Source organism: Bicyclus anynana, chromosome 20 (genome assembly GCF_947172395.1).
Source record: "Bicyclus anynana chromosome 20, ilBicAnyn1.1, whole genome shotgun sequence".
Taxonomy (NCBI): domain Eukaryota; kingdom Metazoa; phylum Arthropoda; class Insecta; order Lepidoptera; family Nymphalidae; genus Bicyclus; species Bicyclus anynana.
In genome coordinates this window covers 13331515-13348737 of record NC_069102.1, presented here as the reverse complement: position 1 = coordinate 13348737, position 17223 = coordinate 13331515, and the positions used below count along the sequence as shown (strand labels likewise).

The window sequence follows — 17223 nt, the reverse complement described above, 5'->3', positions numbered from 1 at the left end:
TTTTACACACACTAACAAACACATTGTGCACAGTAAAAATATATACAAGCTGTATACTCGGTCGTATTTTTGAAATAAATACTTACAGCGATCAATAAAATGCGTGTTGTTTTTTGATTGGTAGATTTAAATAAGGCTGATACTAATCAATGACCTTGAAGGTCGTATTCATATGTTTATTTTGGTGATGCCATCTAGGTATTACCTCCACATTACGTGACCAAATATTAAAAAACCGGTCAAGTGCGTGTCGGGCCACGTGCAGTGTAGGGTTCCGTAGATTATGTTAGCCCTTTAATCCCTTATGTCTTTCTCTTTATTATTCCTTACATTATTACATTAAACAAGTTTTTCAATTAATAAGAGTAACAGTTTTAATTTTTTTTTTCTATGTTTAGTATATTGTTAGTGTATCTGTTTTAAGTTTAGTATGTTAGTGAGTTAGTCTTATTTCTAATTAGTAAAATCTATTTAACTAGTAAGTTGAAATTGAAATTGAGGTATAGCTCGCGTTTCGACCTCTAGTATGAAGTCAAACTATAACTTGCATATTTCATATTTACTGTTATATATATGTGTATAACTTGCATATTTCGTATTTGCTTGCATATTTACTGTGACATTGCTTAGACTATCCACAGATTAAATACATAGAATATTCGATTACTGATCGATGTTTGGCTGTTTCGTCAAAAGAATCGATTCTTTTTATAAATTGTTTTTATTAAAAATTTGATAAAATTAAGGTTTAAATACTTTCAAATGAAACGTTACTCCATCTTTTACTAAGCTACAAGTTTTTGGCCGTTTTTTATGCCATTTAACTACACAAACCGGCATTTTTAGGGAGCTCCTTACACGACGAAAACGATTGCAACAATGAAACATCGATTCTGTAGCAACAGTTTTTATAAACGCATTAGATCATAGATTTTTGATCTTTGCCAGAGGGGTAACGGTTAGCGAACCACGTCCAGTTATTAATGGTCTAAGAATAAAATATTTATAACATAGTGATAAAAAAGTTTATTTTATTACACCAGTATTTTTATTTGGTGTATTTTAATATCTCGCATCACTTTAATATTACTGCGTAATAAATGACCAAAAATATAACTTTTTATTGATATTGTAGAGCTGTCGATATCACGGGTACCGAGATATGTCTGAGTATACTCCGCGCCACGAAATAAGATCATTAGATGCGGTGGTAAAGACATATTGGCGCTCATTGCCATTTGGTAATGACGGTCCTAATGGCGTTGTCAATTTTAGTTAAGGTTTTAGCCGCGGGACTCTTTCGTGGCGCGAAGTCTACCATTGATGCCTCAGACCAATTATTGTATAGGACCTGCCTCGCTAGACGTTACTTTTCTGTCAAAGTATATGATCAACGATCTAATGCGATTATAAAAACTGTCTCTATAGAATCGATGTTAAATAGTTGTAATCGTGTTCGTCGGTTAAAGAGCTCCGTAAAATTACCTTTTGTGTAATTGAATTGTGTAAAAAACGGGCAAAAACTTCAAGTTTAGAATAAGATATATACCAAATCTAAGCTCGTTTTCCTCAGAAAATTACAGACAATTTTGTTCGTGGCTATGAGTGCGTTACAGGTCCTTCTATAATTGGTCTGAGATTGATGCAGAGGAAAATTATTACTGGTAACACTATTTTTCCAAATCTGCCATGGCACCTAATGCCAGTAAGTAATGCCAATCTAACGAAAATTAAAAATGAACAACGTCAAAGTCAAGTCAATGTCATTAAATTAACTCCCTGCCACTGTCATTGTTAAAATTGTTTTCTTTTTCGGCGAGCGGCGTTAGCTGAAGGTGCGTATTTTCTTAGTCTTTTTTTTATTTTTGTTAAATATTTAAATAGCAATAATTCGAAATACATTATATTTCAAGGGTGTCTTTATATATGTTAACTAATAACGTACATAATTAATCCTACAACTTTTTCGTTTCATCGATGAAAACCGATTTCAAAAAGTAACCTATTTGACTTGCTCGTAATTACTTTTTTTTTTTTTATAATATTATGCCTTTACTAGACCACATCGACCTTTTATAGGGTGATGGCGGGGGACAAAGAGGCCATATTAATGCCACGTGCTTGATTCCCAAATGTAGTCAACTCCAGGTCTTTTTCCATCAGACCTGGGAACTTTACGTTTGCAACGGTTAGTGGCGACAAACACCTACCACAAAAACTAATTATTCATATAGTGTTTTTACCCTCGAAACGAAAGACTGCTGCTAGGTAACCATAATATTGTACATGAAGTATAAATAAGGCTTGTTGATGTCTAAAAATTGCGCCTTGCGCCAACATTCTATTACTATACCTACTTATAATGCACTTCTGAGATTATTTACCTTTATACTTGTATCTCACTCAATTTCACCAACAAAATTATAGTCTGTAGTTTATTTTTTAGGGGGGACGAAGTAAACTCACACATCGAAAATATTTAACTCTAGTAAATAGTATATCCTATGTCCTTGCACTACACACAACTATAATTTTTTAATTGTAATACATACATGTGTAATTTTAACACAATGAAACTTCAATTCTATAGACACAGTTTGTATGATCATGTTAGATCATGATCATAGAGTTTTAACAGAGGGTTAAGCTCTAGCGAGGCAGGTATTTTTTCATTTTTATTTATTCTACTAAAACTTATTTAAATTAACCCTATAACCATAATGCAACACAAACAACAAGGTTGGTCTGAGATTCATTATAAGTTAATGTTTCTTTCATAACCTAGAATGATAGCCAAAGCAAATATAACGATATGCTTATAAGGCTTAGGATCACTAAGTCTGGGACCTGACTATAGAATACATACAGCGTTTTCCTATCTTTAAAATTTTTCAGTAAAAATTATTATTTCAAGAGTGGGGAAGTGATACACCCCTGTGGAAAGTGAATTGAAGAGCTGTTAAGAATTGTTAAGTTGTCAATCCTTGTCATTACCATCTGATAATTATTGTTAAAGAGTTCATAATTACCCGTACACCCACCATCCTTCATCGGAGCAGCTTCTCAACTCCCATATAGTGGGCCATTAAAATAGATTGAATAATTATGACTATCATTACTACATTATGATGAATAATTTCAGCTCGCCATCATGGTGAACAACCGTGTACCCTCGGTCTTCTCAAAGACCTATGTCACCCCGCGTCGTCCCTTCGAGAAGGCGCGTCTTGACCAGGAGTTGAAGATCATTGGAGAGTATGGGCTGAGGAACAAGCGAGAGGTGTGGAGAGTTAAGTACACACTCGCTAGGATCCGTAAAGCTGCCCGAGAACTGCTTACTCTTGAAGAGAAGGACCCTAAGAGGTTGTTTGAAGGTGAGAGCTTTATTTAGTTCAAATTAAATTTTAAATTCACATATCTTGAATTTAATTACTTGAAAAAAATAATTAAACTATATAAAATTATGTCTTCATCAGGTTAAAATATAACTACATAAGTAACCTTTGTTTGACTGTAATTAGGTTATTGCTCATAAATGTAAAGAATATTGACACTAGAAGTAACCAACTTACAGTTCACGACATAACTTGCTAATATTTGGCATTTTGCAATATCAGAGTACTAAAAGGCTATTTAACAACCTGCTATACTTCTATACAACGTGTCCCAAAATTCAACGATAAGCGGGCGCCAAAAGATTGACCTGCTCATGAGCACTTAAGGAAAAATAATAAAAAAAATATACCTAAATTTTTTTTTTAGTTACAAAATAAATTTTAAAATTCTTTGAAAATTTACACCTTGTATGATATTTTGAACTACCGCAGCTACAATTTCTTAAATATGCTTAAGATTTTTTTTGTATCGGAACCTAAGTAGTACTACTATTCACCACAACTCTTAAAAACACCACAATGCCCGCAGTTTTTACACAAAAAAAAATCAAAATATTTTTTTTCCCTCAAATTTTTAAAGATTTTTACTTTCAGTCTACTTTGACTCATGGTCTTGCAAAAAAAAGTATGAACACCGCTATGGCAAGTTATTTTCAAAGTTGACGCAACTAATCAAGATTTCAAAATAGTATAATACCCTAGGATAACTAGTCACAAAAAAAAATATGCGTACCATTTGTAAACAAGAACCAAATTTCTTAATTGTTCTTGTTGTTAGTAATAAATTTTACTATGTTCCAAAAATGTGTTTGTTGTCCTCAGTTCTTGGATAAAGTACTATGGTCGGATGAAACAACCTGCAAGAAAGATGGCTATTTAAATCTTCACAACCTACACAGCTGGAGCAATGAGAATCCGCACCTGATGAGAGAAGACAAATCCCAATATCAATTTAAGGTCAACTTATGGACGGGCATTTTAAATGGAAAAGTGATTGGGCCTTTTGAATTACAAGGAAACTTAGATGGGGACAGTTATTTGAACTTTTTACAAAATGATTTGCAAGAATTACTAGAAGACGTCCCCCTAAGCGACCTTCAAAATATGTGGTATCAAAATGATGGTTGCCCAGCTCACTACGCTCGTCCTGTGAGACAATACCTAGACCACGAGTATCCGGGGCGTTGGATCGGGCGACTTGGTCCTATCCTATGGCCACCCCGATCACCCGACCTAAACCCCCTGGATTTCTTTTATTGGGGTTGTCTCAAAGACAGGATCTACGCAAAACCGATTACGACATTGGACGAGCTTCGGCAAAAAATCACTCAGGCTGCGGCACATATCAATGCTAGAAGATATGCGCGAAAAATAAAACGGTCGTTTTTAAGGCGATGTCGTGCCTGTATTAATGCCGGTGGAAAACAATTCGAACATTTACTTTAATGTTGTGTAATTAAAATAACAAACACATTTTTGGAACATAGTAAAATTTATTACTAACAACAAGAACAATTAAGAAATTTGGTTCTTGTTTACAAATGGTACGCATATTTTTTTTTGTGACTAGTTATCCTAGGGTATTATACTATTTTGAAATCTTGATTAGTTGCGTCAACTTTGAAAATAACTTGCCATAGCGGTGTTCATACTTTTTTTTGCAAGACCATGAGTCAAAGTAGACTGAAAGTAAAAATCTTTAAAAATTTGAGGGAAAAAAAATATTTTGATTTTTTTTTGTGTAAAAACTGCGGGCATTGTGGTGTTTTTAAGAGTTGTGGTGAATAGTAGTACTACTTAGGTTCCGATACAAAAAAAATCTTAAGCATATTTAAGAAATTGTAGCTGCGGTAGTTCAAAATATCATACAAGGTGTAAATTTTCAAAGAATTTTAAAATTTATTTTGTAACTAAAAAAAAAATTTAGGTATATTTTTTTTATTATTTTTCCTTAAGTGCTCATGAGCAGGTCAATCTTTTGGCGCCCGCTTATCGTTGAATTTTGGGACACGTTGTATACAGTAAAAAATGTGTATAAATGCCATTAACAATTGAAAATGTTTCAAATTAAATATTATTTGACGGCCTCCGTGGCGCAGTGGAATGCGCGGTGGATTTACAAAACGGAGGTCCTGGGTTCGATCCCCGGCTGGGCAGATTGAGATTTTCTTAATTTGTCCAGGTCTGGCTGGTGGGAGGCTTCGGCCGTGGCTAGTTACCACCCTACTGGCAAAGACGTACCGCCAAGCGATTTAGCGTTCCGGTACGATGCCGTGTAGAAATCGAAAAGGGGTGTGGATTTTCATCCTCCTCCTAACAAGTTAGCCCGCTTCCATCTTAGACTGCATCATCACTTACCATCAGATGAGATTGTAGTCAAGGGCCAACTTGTAAAAAATAAAAAAAAAAAAAAAAATTATCTAAAAAATTAATGATGAAATAAAATCTGGCAAACCTCTTGTCAGAATAACCTTTGTTGACTAAAATATCACACTGACAGTCACAAAAGTAGTATAATTGCAAATTGACCATTTCATTGTTTCTACTACTGTGCTTGTTTGAAACCAGGTAATGCACTTCTGCGTCGTCTGGTGAGGATTGGTGTCTTGGATGAGAAGCAGATGAAACTCGATTATGTCCTCGGTCTTAAGATTGAAGATTTCTTGGAGCGACGCCTGCAGACCCAAGTCTTCAAAGCTGGTCTCGCCAAGTCCATCCATCATGCCCGTATCTTGATCAGGCAGAGGCATATTCGGTAAATGTTTAACTCTATGACCTTAATATTTGTTACATTTTCTAACAATTGTATGAAATTGTAATTAGCAAAACATTGTGATATAAATGAATTTTATGAAATGGCCAAGAATTTGTAAAGAAACTCTTACTAGTGTTAGAAACAGGAAAGATTTAATTATATGATTGTGCTTAAAAAAGCTCTGAAACTACTGAGCTGATTTAAAATCAATTTTCAACACTGGAGTGCTATGTTATCAGGGAATAACATGAAGCTCTATTACATCCCTGTTTTCTCACAGGAAAGAAAACCATGTGAGTGAGTTGTGGCTACTTTTTTAAATAAAACTTGCAAAGGTTATAAAAACACTAGAATAAGATTGAAGTAATTAGCCATTATTTATTGTGTTGTATGATTTAGGAATATTTTATTAATAAAATATCAAATACAGGTGAGACACGCAGAGGGCTAAGGCTCAAGCTGGCTTGTTTTGAAAAAATATTCTAAAGACCACTTGATTTTCAAACTGGTTTTGAGATCAATGTCTTGAAATTTATAAGCTCTCTATGAGCATTGAACAGGTAATGTATATTTTTCATTAAACTAAGCGAATTCTTTTTCAAAATTTCATTCAAGAAGAGGCTCATGTTCAATAGTGAGCCGAATATGGGTTGTTAATGATAATGCGAATTTAATTATTTATTTCTTTGAATTAAGTACCAATTTTTTTACATGTGAAAAAAGTATTTGAAATTAACTCTTTATTAACTACAGCTATGGTCAAAAAGAAGGGATATGTTTTTAGCAGGCTTAAATTTTGTATGTATGTTATATACATATATATATATATATATATATATATATATATATATAACATGTTCGCTGGGGCACTGATTTTTCAGTACTTTCCCCTAGTGCAATATGATAGTTTTTTGACCTTGTACTAATACTTTCTGTGGTGCTGTCAAATGACCTCGTACTGCAGCAAATGTGTTAAAATATGTTTATTCCTGTGTAATGTAAAAAATTGTTATCAAGTTTCGTCATAAGTTGATATAACATTTAGTGTTATGACTATTCAACACTTATCAGGTGGTGAAACCTGGCCCTGAACATTTGTTGAAGTAGAATCACAGTGTATTAAACTTTATTCTTGTTTTGTAGTGTCCGCAAGCAAGTTGTGAACATCCCATCGTTCATCGTGCGCCTGGACTCTGGCAAACACATTGACTTCTCGCTCAAGTCGCCCTTCGGCGGCGGCCGGCCGGGCCGCGTCAAGAGGAAGAACCTCCGCAAGGGACAGGGCTCCGGAGCCGCCAACGATGAAGAGGAAGATTAGACTATAAATAAACATCTTGTTCTGTACACTTTGCTTTTTATTTCTGTATCCATAGAAGAACCAGTGAACCTAAAGGAATATAGTCACCTACTGCATGATGGGGATCTTAAAGAAACTAGTGGTTTCATTGCTCTGATATTCAAGCCAAGTAGGTAGGTAAGTATTTATACTTGTAGTAAACTGCTCCATTTAGTCCACTGGTACTGGTAAACCTGTGGCTTCAGATCAAGAGGTCTTGGGTTGCTCATCTATAGTTCACAAGAAATTCTCAGCTTGGAGTTGTGTGGTGATGTTACACTTACATCTCTCCGTGGCGCAGTGGTATGCGCCGTGGATTTACAAGACTCGAGGTCCTGGATTCGATCCCCGATTGAGATTTTCTTACCAGGTCAGGCTGGTGGGAGGCTTCGGCCGTGGCTAGTTACCACCCTACCGACAAAGACGTACCGCCAAGCGATTTAGCGTTCCGGTACGATGTGTAGACCGATAGAAGCGTGGATTTTCATCCTCCCCCCTAACAAGTTAGCCCGCTTTCATCTTAAATTGCATCATCACTTATCAGCAGGTGAGATTGTAATCAAGGGCTTACTTGTAAATAAAAAAAAATCTTGCCTTAGATAGCTCATAGTACTGTAAGCCGTTGCCCGTCTGATCATGATCAGAAGGTCGTTAAGTAAACTTCATATGCCCATCAACTCTATTGGATACTAATGTTAATACTATTGCGGGAATAAAAATACAAAGTATTCTTGATACTTATATTTTACAATGTAGATATTTTGATCATAATTTTAATAGTAATAATTTGTTGCGCTTAATTGGTAATATAACTACTTCCACCAAATAATACACAGGTAGTTAACAAAATATTCTTTGGAATGTAGGTACACAAATATGAATACATACATTAATAACATTCAATAGGTAAAATCTTATAATGATAAAAACAATTTTGTTAATATAATACGTAATTTATGGCAGCAAATTTCTAAAGGGCGCCAAATTCTAAAACTAGAATGTGTTTTGTATGAGTGATTGATCAGAGATCATATTATCAGTACTTTAAAAGAAAGAAAGAACTAAACTGAATATTTCAATTAAGTAATACATCCTATCATATCTATTCATAGAGATGTATTAACTGACAACTCTTTCACCTTCAAGAGTTTATTCTAATGTACATTTGTTTTGCATCTTTTCTGTAACTTCTTTGGTAGACTCCATAGAGGCTATCTGTTCTAGACACAACTCTAATATCCTCTCTAAGGCTCTAGCAGTCTGGTTGGAGGAATAAACATTCATGTCTGGTACATGAACAAACAGGGTTCTGGTGTTGTCTACACTGAGAGATGTGTAGTATATGTACTCACAGAGGTACCTGAAATAGCATGAAAAAATTCTTGTCATTTTTTTTTTGTTTGTTACAATTTACTCAACTCAAAATTCTCTCACTTTTAGAAAGCTACATTTTCACAGAGAAACATAGACTATTTTATACCCAGATAGAATATTTTATACCCAGATTCCAAAGTGAACAGGATTGGACACCGTTTTCCATGAAAGCATTTTTCTATGGAAGTGTCAGAACACTTGCACAGTTATCATGTTAAAGATAATTTACAGAAAAAACTTGATACTTTATATATACCAAATTCTTCCAAATCATATATCGGTGAAAGGTACATGAAAATCTGTTCAATAGTCTTCAAGTTATTTGATAACAGATGCAACAAAATACTTTGTTTTGTATTATGTATAAATATAAATTTACCTTCCAGCATCTCTTGAAGTAATTGCTTTTGTTTCCAGCTGTGGGTTACTATTGAAGTCCTTGCATATTCTGTCCGCGTCCAGTTTTGTGTGTATCCTAATAGCTCCCTCCGCGGGACACACATTGTTTGCGGGGCATCTGTCGAAGTAGTCCAGTCTCTGGTACCCTTTTCTGTGTGCCTGAGTCTCTAGGGTTATACAATTGGCAACACTGGATACACCAACATGGATCATTAGCTGTAATATCAGATTAATAATAATATCATCAAAACTTTTTATTAAATGTATAATGCCAAAGTTTAGCTTTTGTTGTGAAACAAACTCTAGTGACATATTAATACTATAAAATCTTTGTATGCCTCAGGTAGATACACACACACATATTTTAGAATGTTTTCTCATACTCCTAGTATATGTAGTGGTATGTTACCCAGCATAATATGTGAAGATTTTACATACCTATAATGTTTTCTGGACAATCTACTTTACTCTATAAATAACTGTACCGCATTAGACTAATTACCCAATTACGAGCCATTTAGAAATGATAAAGATTTAGACCACTTATGAGCTTTAAAAATGATAAATTTGGGGCTTCATGCTCCGTATTGAAGCCCGAAGACCTAAGTTTTTTAGATTACTACTGTGTTAGAGAGGTTTCCAAATCAAGATGAATGAAAAATCTAAAACCATACATGCAGCCGAACGTAGAACCTCCTCCTTTTTGGAAGTTGGTTGAAAAATATAGAGGCTTACCTTAGGTGTATGTGTTTCCCAAAGTGCTGGCACAAACTCGTCTACATTCTCATACGTGACGGGTATCTCTAGCAGCACTAGTTCGATGTTAAACTTATTTTCTATCTCCTCTTTATTCATCGACCTCACAGCTTCCCAGCTTGCGTTCACCGGATGATTCAGAAATGGTCCAAAACCAGTCACCAGAACTATGGGCTTGAATAGAGAATCTAAGTCATTCATTATTACATATATAGTCAATTAAGTACAATATAAAATATTATATAATTTTATTTCAAGCCTTTGTCCAAGCCCTACGATAATAATTCTTTGTTTTGGTTTTGGAATTTGGAAATATGAAAAAAGTTAATCTTGGAGTAGTTGGCCAGACCGTTTTCTGACATTTGTCAGCTGATTTCTTTTTTTGCGGTGTTGGTAATATAATAGTAAAATGTTCCTTGTTCAAAGACCACAGACGTAAAAAAAGAAATTTGGTTCCCACCATAGATACATTTTTCTACCTCTGCCTTTTCAAAAATTTAAACATCTTATGTTTAAATTTTTGAAAAGGCAGAGGTAGAAAAAGACTCCCAAAAAGAAGGAGGTTTTTACGTTCGGCTGTATGTATGTATATGTTTATTTTTTTCCATAAAACAATCCATTCACTCATTTCTCTTTGTCTATTGATCCATAGACAAGAATAGAGATCATAGAGATTTGACAACTGATTTGTCAAATTTTTCCATGTATTTTTGGAAATTGATGCTCGTGAATAACATTTCAATGGCGCGTTTCGTAATTTTAAAATTATAATGAATAATCATATTAATTTCTTTTTTATTTAAACATTAGTGCAATTACGTTCTTTATTTATTAAAAATAAAGTTTTCTTTTTGAGCAACGTGAACTTGACATATTCGCTGTTTACCTTGCTTTTTAGGTTATGTTAGTAAGGAGTTCATATTTATTGAATATATCGTTTAAACGATGACTGAGGGAGAGCTTGGGAACAACTCTCGGGTTGTAGCGATACCGCGCTCGTTCGTGAAGCGGAAAGTAGAATGTGCCGGCGGTGCCTTCTTGAGATACTTCAACTTAAAATGTCACGGCGAGGATACGTCTTTGTCCACGTCCAAGTCGAAAGATAAGACTGAAGGAGTCGTTTTCGAGGATGACGTGGACTACCTGCGTAGCTTGGACCCCAAAGAGTGGAAGACGCAGGATCACTATGCCGTATTAGGAATCAAACAATTAAGGTACAAGGCTACGGACGACGATATCAAGCGCGCTTACAGGCAGAAAGTACTAAAACATCACCCCGACAAGCGTAAAGCGCTTGGCGAAGAGGTTAGAAGCGATGACGATTACTTTACATGTATAACTAAAGCATATGAAATCCTCGGCTCACCAAAAAGTAGACGATCATATGACTCTGTCGACCGAGAAGTTGATGACTCTATCCCGTCTACGAGCGACATTAAAAAGGATGGATTTTTCAAAACATTTGGTAAATATATTGAAATTAATGCCCGTTGGTCTGAGAAAAAGAATGTGCCTTTACTTGGTGATGAAGACAGCTCCCGTGAGTTTGTAGAGAAATTTTATTCATTTTGGTACGAGTTTGACTCTTGGCGTGAATTCTCTTACTTGGATGAGGAGGAGAAGGAGAGAGGTGCAGACAGGGAGGAGAGGAGGTGGATAGAGAGACAGAATAAAGCAGCCCGGGCGAGACTAAAGAAGGAAGAAATGGCGAGAGTGAGGAGTTTGATTGACCTAGCATATGCAAATGACCCCCGGATACAAAAGTTCAAACAGGAGGACAAGGATAAAAAGTTGGCGGCTAAAAGGGCTAGACAGGTAAATTTCCATACTTCAAATTCATCAATTGTCTCCTGAATTCCTTAATTTTAGAAGCTGTACACAATATATGTACAAGAAAATTAGAATCACCCACTAACAGTGGTGTGCATAAGGTTGTTAACTAGAATATGCACTATATGGAAAAATTGGATACTTTCTTGTCCAACTCTATATTTTGTGGTTCGACATAGGTTTATATTGAGTCCTTAGGGTAGGCAGTGCTTTTTGCATCTATGAAGTGCAAACCACTGCTCACTACTGTATTGCCAGTGCTTATATTGCAAGCATCCACTATTATAATTATTAGAAAACGGATATTATAATAATTAGAAAACGGAAGTCATCCCTCCTGGCAAGACTGCGGGCGAGCCCCAATAGTATCTTAAACATGTTAGCAAGCAAGACTGACTCACCAATCCTGCAGAAATTTATTTCTGTTTTGGTGCGGTGAGGAGATTGTTAATGTAATTTATTCTATCCTCTTAAATATAATTGTGCATCTTCTAACATAGTTTATAAGTTATCTTAATGTAACTAACCAATGGGCCTTTGTTGCCATAAATAAAGAAATTATTATTATTATTATTATTATAAGTATATGTTGTGTGAAATTCACAAGTTCTTCAGGAACTGTGGATTTGTCCAGACTTGGTTTTGAACAACGGACCTATGTGTTATTCTAGGGTATAATTTAAGTCCATTCCAGAATTTCAGCTATTTTTGTATTATGTTTTAGAATTTAAATAAAAATCTTATGCAATTCTAGGATGCAGTGCAAGCCAAAAAAGCTGAAGAAGAAAGACTAATAAAGGAAGCCCAGCTCGCCAAGCAGAAAGCTGATGAAGCAGAAAGAGCTAGATTGGAAGTAGCCCGAGCGGAAAGGGAACAACAGAAGAAAAACCTGCGCAAAGAACGCAAATCACTACGAGATGTATGCAAAGCTAACAACTACTATGCCACTAATGAAGACGAGACTGTATCCCACATGGGGGCTGTAGAAAAAATATGTGAAATGCTGAAACTAAACGAACTACAAGATCTGATTAAAGATCTGGAAAGTAATGGTCGTGATGCTTTCCTCAAAGCTGTAAATGATTCAGAAGAAAAGCTGGAAGCAGAGCGCAGAGCTCTGTTTGAAACTAGGAAAGCTGAGGAGAATAAAGCAAAGAAAAACGCTGCATTCAAAGCACCTCTAGATTGGACGGTGGAAATGACTCAGCTATTAATAAAAGCTGTCAATTTATTCCCAGCAGGTACAAACCAACGGTGGGATGTAGTCGCTAACTTCTTAAATCAACATGGCACTTTTACGGACGATAGACGTTTCAATGCAAAAGAAGTTTTAAATAAAGCCAAAGACTTGCAAAGCTCAGATTTCTCTAAGAGCACTCTTAAAAAGGCAGCAAACGAGGAAGCGTTCGATCAATTTGAGAAGGACAAGAAGAAAGTTGTCAATGTGGTGGACGACAATAGTATATCAAAGAACGATGATACTCCCAAATTAGTTAATGGAACAGCACAGCCTAAAGTCAATGGAGATATCAAGGTATGGGTTCAAGGCATGGATAATACCATGGCATCAACTTTGTTTCTTTTGGGTTAAACGTCTTCTGTATTCTGCTATTTGATAATTTTTTTTCTGTTTCTGTTTCTATAAAGTACCAATTTGGTACTTCATAAGATTACGATCTAGCCTGCTTATGTAACTAATTAGTAATTTAACTTTAACCTAAACTTTATAAATGTAATTTATATATATAAAAATTAATCCATATATCCCCCGGTCAGGCCATCATGCTTGAACGGCTGATTTCACTTTTTCTATATTTCTTCTATTTTTTTTTTTGATATGTTTGTTATTGTCAGAAGAAGGTTCTTAAGCAGAATTTTTTTTTAAAAATTGTAGGTGTAAGGGTAGGGTAGGGGTAGTTGAAAGTTTACATCGAGTTTCACGCGGACGAAGTCGCGGGCGTCCCCTAGTGTAAATATAAATTACTACATCATTAAGTTCATATTGAACACTAAACATACTTTTGCATGGAATGAAATTATGAATGAAATGAAATTATTATGCTGGATTGTTATATTTAGGTCAGCCTGTATTTTCTTCATTTTAACTTAACAAATAAAATTTTCTTTGTCTGTTTTGTTTAGATATTATGTTGTTGGTTCATATACCCTATCTCACCAAATGTTATATATTCAAGGAATCAAAGGAAGACAGGGCGTGGACTAAAACCGAGCAGGAACTTCTGGAGCAAGCCATCAAGACATTCCCAGTGAGCACTCCGGAGAGGTGGGACAAGATCGCCGACTGCATACCCAACAGGACCAAGAAAGACTGCATGAAGAGGTACAAGGAACTGGTGGAACTCGTCAAAGCTAAGAAACAAGCTGCCAATATATCTAAATAGCAGTTAATGACAACTAGATTTTTCAATTGTACCCTCGCATCCGTATATGTTTCGAGATTATAGCACACGTACATACAAACATAATGTGAGTAGAAACTCGATGTTTTGTCATCCTGATAATGTTGGTTTGTCAATTTTTTTTTTAGTTTGTCACTCTAAATTACCCAGGCACCCAGTTTGTCATGTTTCGCAAACATGATTTTTTCATTAAGCAATGTTTGACAAACCCTTTAAACAAAGTTTACGGCAGGTAAAGCTATTAAACAAATGTTTTAAAGAGTAAACATATCATTTGCAAAAGGTTTGTATTTTGAAGAATGATATCTGATATTTTCTATCACAAATGGAATTTGTGACACAGGTCTATTGTAGCAATATTATTGACTGTTAGATATTTTCAAAATGTTTTATTTTGGCTTTTATTTAATCCAATTCTTCAAAATTATATTATGAAGTATCAAAAGAAGTATATTTGAGCAAAAAAGCTTGGAAAATGGAATCTCGATAATAAACAGTTTCAAAGTTAAGTTGACAATATTCAAAGACACTCATGATGAGTATTCAAAGACATGTCTAACCTATCCTATCTGAGTGTATTTGTCATACAGATGTTTCATAGAGAATAGACCAACAATTCATCTGTTTGTTAGTGGAAATTAATAGTGCAAACCTTCGAGTTTTTACTTTAATGGAAATAAGGACACAGTTTTTTTGTTATTTTTGTTTTTAATTACAACTAAAATATACCTATAGTCAAAGATTTTATACTAATAGATATGTCACTAACGCGTTGAAATTGACGCAAACAAAGGTGGCTAATTGTCTTAATTTCATTTAGTCGCTAAACAACAAAAGTTATTTAAACAAATACCTAAATATTGTCTATAATGTCGAGTTGTGTGTTCAGGCAGTGTAAAAACTATACATGCATAAATACAAATAATGTATGTAAACACAAAATTGTGCATGAGTGTACTCAGTAGAATAGCCATATTTGAATCACTTTTGCGGTGATTTTGTGGGAATGTTACATATCTATAGTATAAAATATCGTTGCCTATAGTAGGAATTTAAACGGCGCCATCTAGTGGCGCTACTGCACAACTGTTTCAGTTCCATAATCTTCAAATAAAATTTTCAATGGAATATTGAAAAATTCATTTCATATTTATTTTTTTATTTAATTATAATTTAGGGTTCCGACAAAAAGACAATTAACTATACTAACTTTTTTGTTTACAAATGAAAGTACTATGAAATGGTAGTAGAATTACTAGTTTTTTTATTTTATTAATGGGATATTGGAAAAGCACCTGCCTTATATGGATAAAAAATAAAGCATTATTTAGGATTAACAAAGTATTACATACTATGTCCAATGAAGAAATTGTAACACTCAATTAGCAAGCAAAGTTTCTAAATTCTGAACCACGGACTTAATTTATCTAGAAGCCGCAAGCCATTATTTTAAGCCTTAGACCAATTACCTTCTATTGGACTTGTATCACACTGAAATTCACCAACAAAATTGTCTGTCGTTTTTTGAGAGGGACGAGGTAAACTCACACATCGAAAATATTGAACATGTATGCAATTATGCATACATAACAATTTTATATGGATCTTTCGTTCCAAATTCGAATCAGTATATTATCATATTCTTTTTGTCTATGATTCGAATACCCAAATCGATCTGTGAACGTGGGCGTGCATTTTTATACTGAATTTCACTTGACAATTTACGCTTCCCTATTTATTTTTTATAATTAAAATGAGTTTAGTTGGTCCACTGTCGTATGACGGCTTTTTTTATATTAATACGAGTATGTACCTACTAACGGCGACTTCGTCCGCGTGAAATTCAGTTTTCCGAGATAAAAAATGGTATCCAGGGAAAGTCTCATTAACATCACATTAGGCCGGCAAACAGACAGACAAAAATTTTATTTATAAGTAATAATGAATTGATATCTAAAGAAACCAACATTATACATAATTCTCCATATTTTAATTAATGAAACGTCTTAACCTTTTATGTGAATATAATAAATTATTATTATCTATAGGTTTCTGGAGGTAATCTCAGAATTTACTGAACCGATTTTAAAAATTCTTTCTACACTAGAGGGAAAGATGCATTTTGCATAGGGACGTGTCTCTTTGTGAATCAATAGCTTTTATTATTGTTACCTTGTTTAGCATAATGTAAGAAGGCCAAATATTCTGTTGTCTGTATGTATTTAGCTTAGCGTTGTATTTGTGTCCCCAGTATGCGTAACAATATATGTAATATCACTAATAGTAGACCTCGGCTCATATTTTTGTATGTATTTATGTTAATTTTTCTTATGTGAAAAATGAATATTATAGTCAATTGGAAATTTATTTTGGTTTTTCATTTAATTCCTGGTATTAAAATAAAAAAAAGTTTTCGAGTCCTGCAGGGTTATTATGTCACTCAGTGTACCATTCAAATAATAAGTCACTAAATCTATAATTTACATACTGTTTATAACGTCGCAAGGTTAATTTATAACAATTGAAACGTTCAGTATTTGGTTGATTATTCATTCAATCGTCCATTCACTAGTCTATCAATGTTTCACTTCACTATGGCTACAGAGACAAACAGTGACAGTTGATCTGACGCCATATTTGTTATGGTTTCTGGAACTCGGATTTGGAATAGACTGTACATCTTATTCATCTATCCAACCAAATATACCAAGACGTCCCTGGTTTTTCTTTCAAAAAATGACTGAACGTTGGGTTCTTACAACTATTTCTCGTTTGCGTCTTGGTCACTCATGTACACCTGTGCATCTAAACAAGCTCCGGATTAGGGATAACTCTATCTGTGAGTGTGGTTTGGATGAAGGCACTGTTACTCATCTCCTTTTTAACTGTCCCAGACTTCTTCATCCTCTCTATGACATTCTTCCCCCAAAAGTCCCTCGTCCTTTAAGTGTTAAATGT

The 17223-nt window shown here is 34.6% G+C and overlaps 3 protein-coding genes across 3 annotated transcripts; 2 read left to right on the top strand and 1 right to left on the bottom strand.

Annotated features, from left to right (window-relative positions):
* Positions 1–1680: 1680 nt before the first annotated feature.
* Positions 1681–7494, top strand: LOC112044824 (40S ribosomal protein S9). The gene is made up of 4 exons (XM_024080800.2): positions 1681–1835; positions 3143–3374; positions 5964–6150; positions 7294–7494. The coding sequence occupies exons 2-4, from the start codon at positions 3152–3154 to the stop codon at positions 7466–7468; spliced, it is 585 nt and encodes a 194-aa protein (XP_023936568.1). The 5' UTR covers positions 1681–1835; positions 3143–3151; the 3' UTR covers positions 7469–7494.
* A 718-nt stretch (positions 7495–8212) lies between these two features.
* On the bottom strand, positions 8213–10391 carry LOC112044830 (pyroglutamyl-peptidase 1). The gene is made up of 3 exons (XM_024080805.2): positions 9995–10391; positions 9240–9475; positions 8213–8846 (listed from the first exon to the last, which is right to left on the bottom strand). Exons 1-3 carry the CDS (start codon positions 10214–10216, stop codon positions 8636–8638), a joined length of 669 nt encoding a protein of 222 aa, XP_023936573.1. The 5' UTR covers positions 10217–10391; the 3' UTR covers positions 8213–8635.
* A 317-nt stretch (positions 10392–10708) lies between these two features.
* On the top strand, positions 10709–16632 carry LOC112044814 (dnaJ homolog subfamily C member 2). Its single transcript, XM_024080784.2, has 3 exons — positions 10709–11830; positions 12600–13379; positions 14041–16632. The coding sequence occupies exons 1-3, from the start codon at positions 10961–10963 to the stop codon at positions 14245–14247; spliced, it is 1857 nt and encodes a 618-aa protein (XP_023936552.1). The 5' UTR covers positions 10709–10960; the 3' UTR covers positions 14248–16632.
* Positions 16633–17223: the final 591 nt, after the last annotated feature.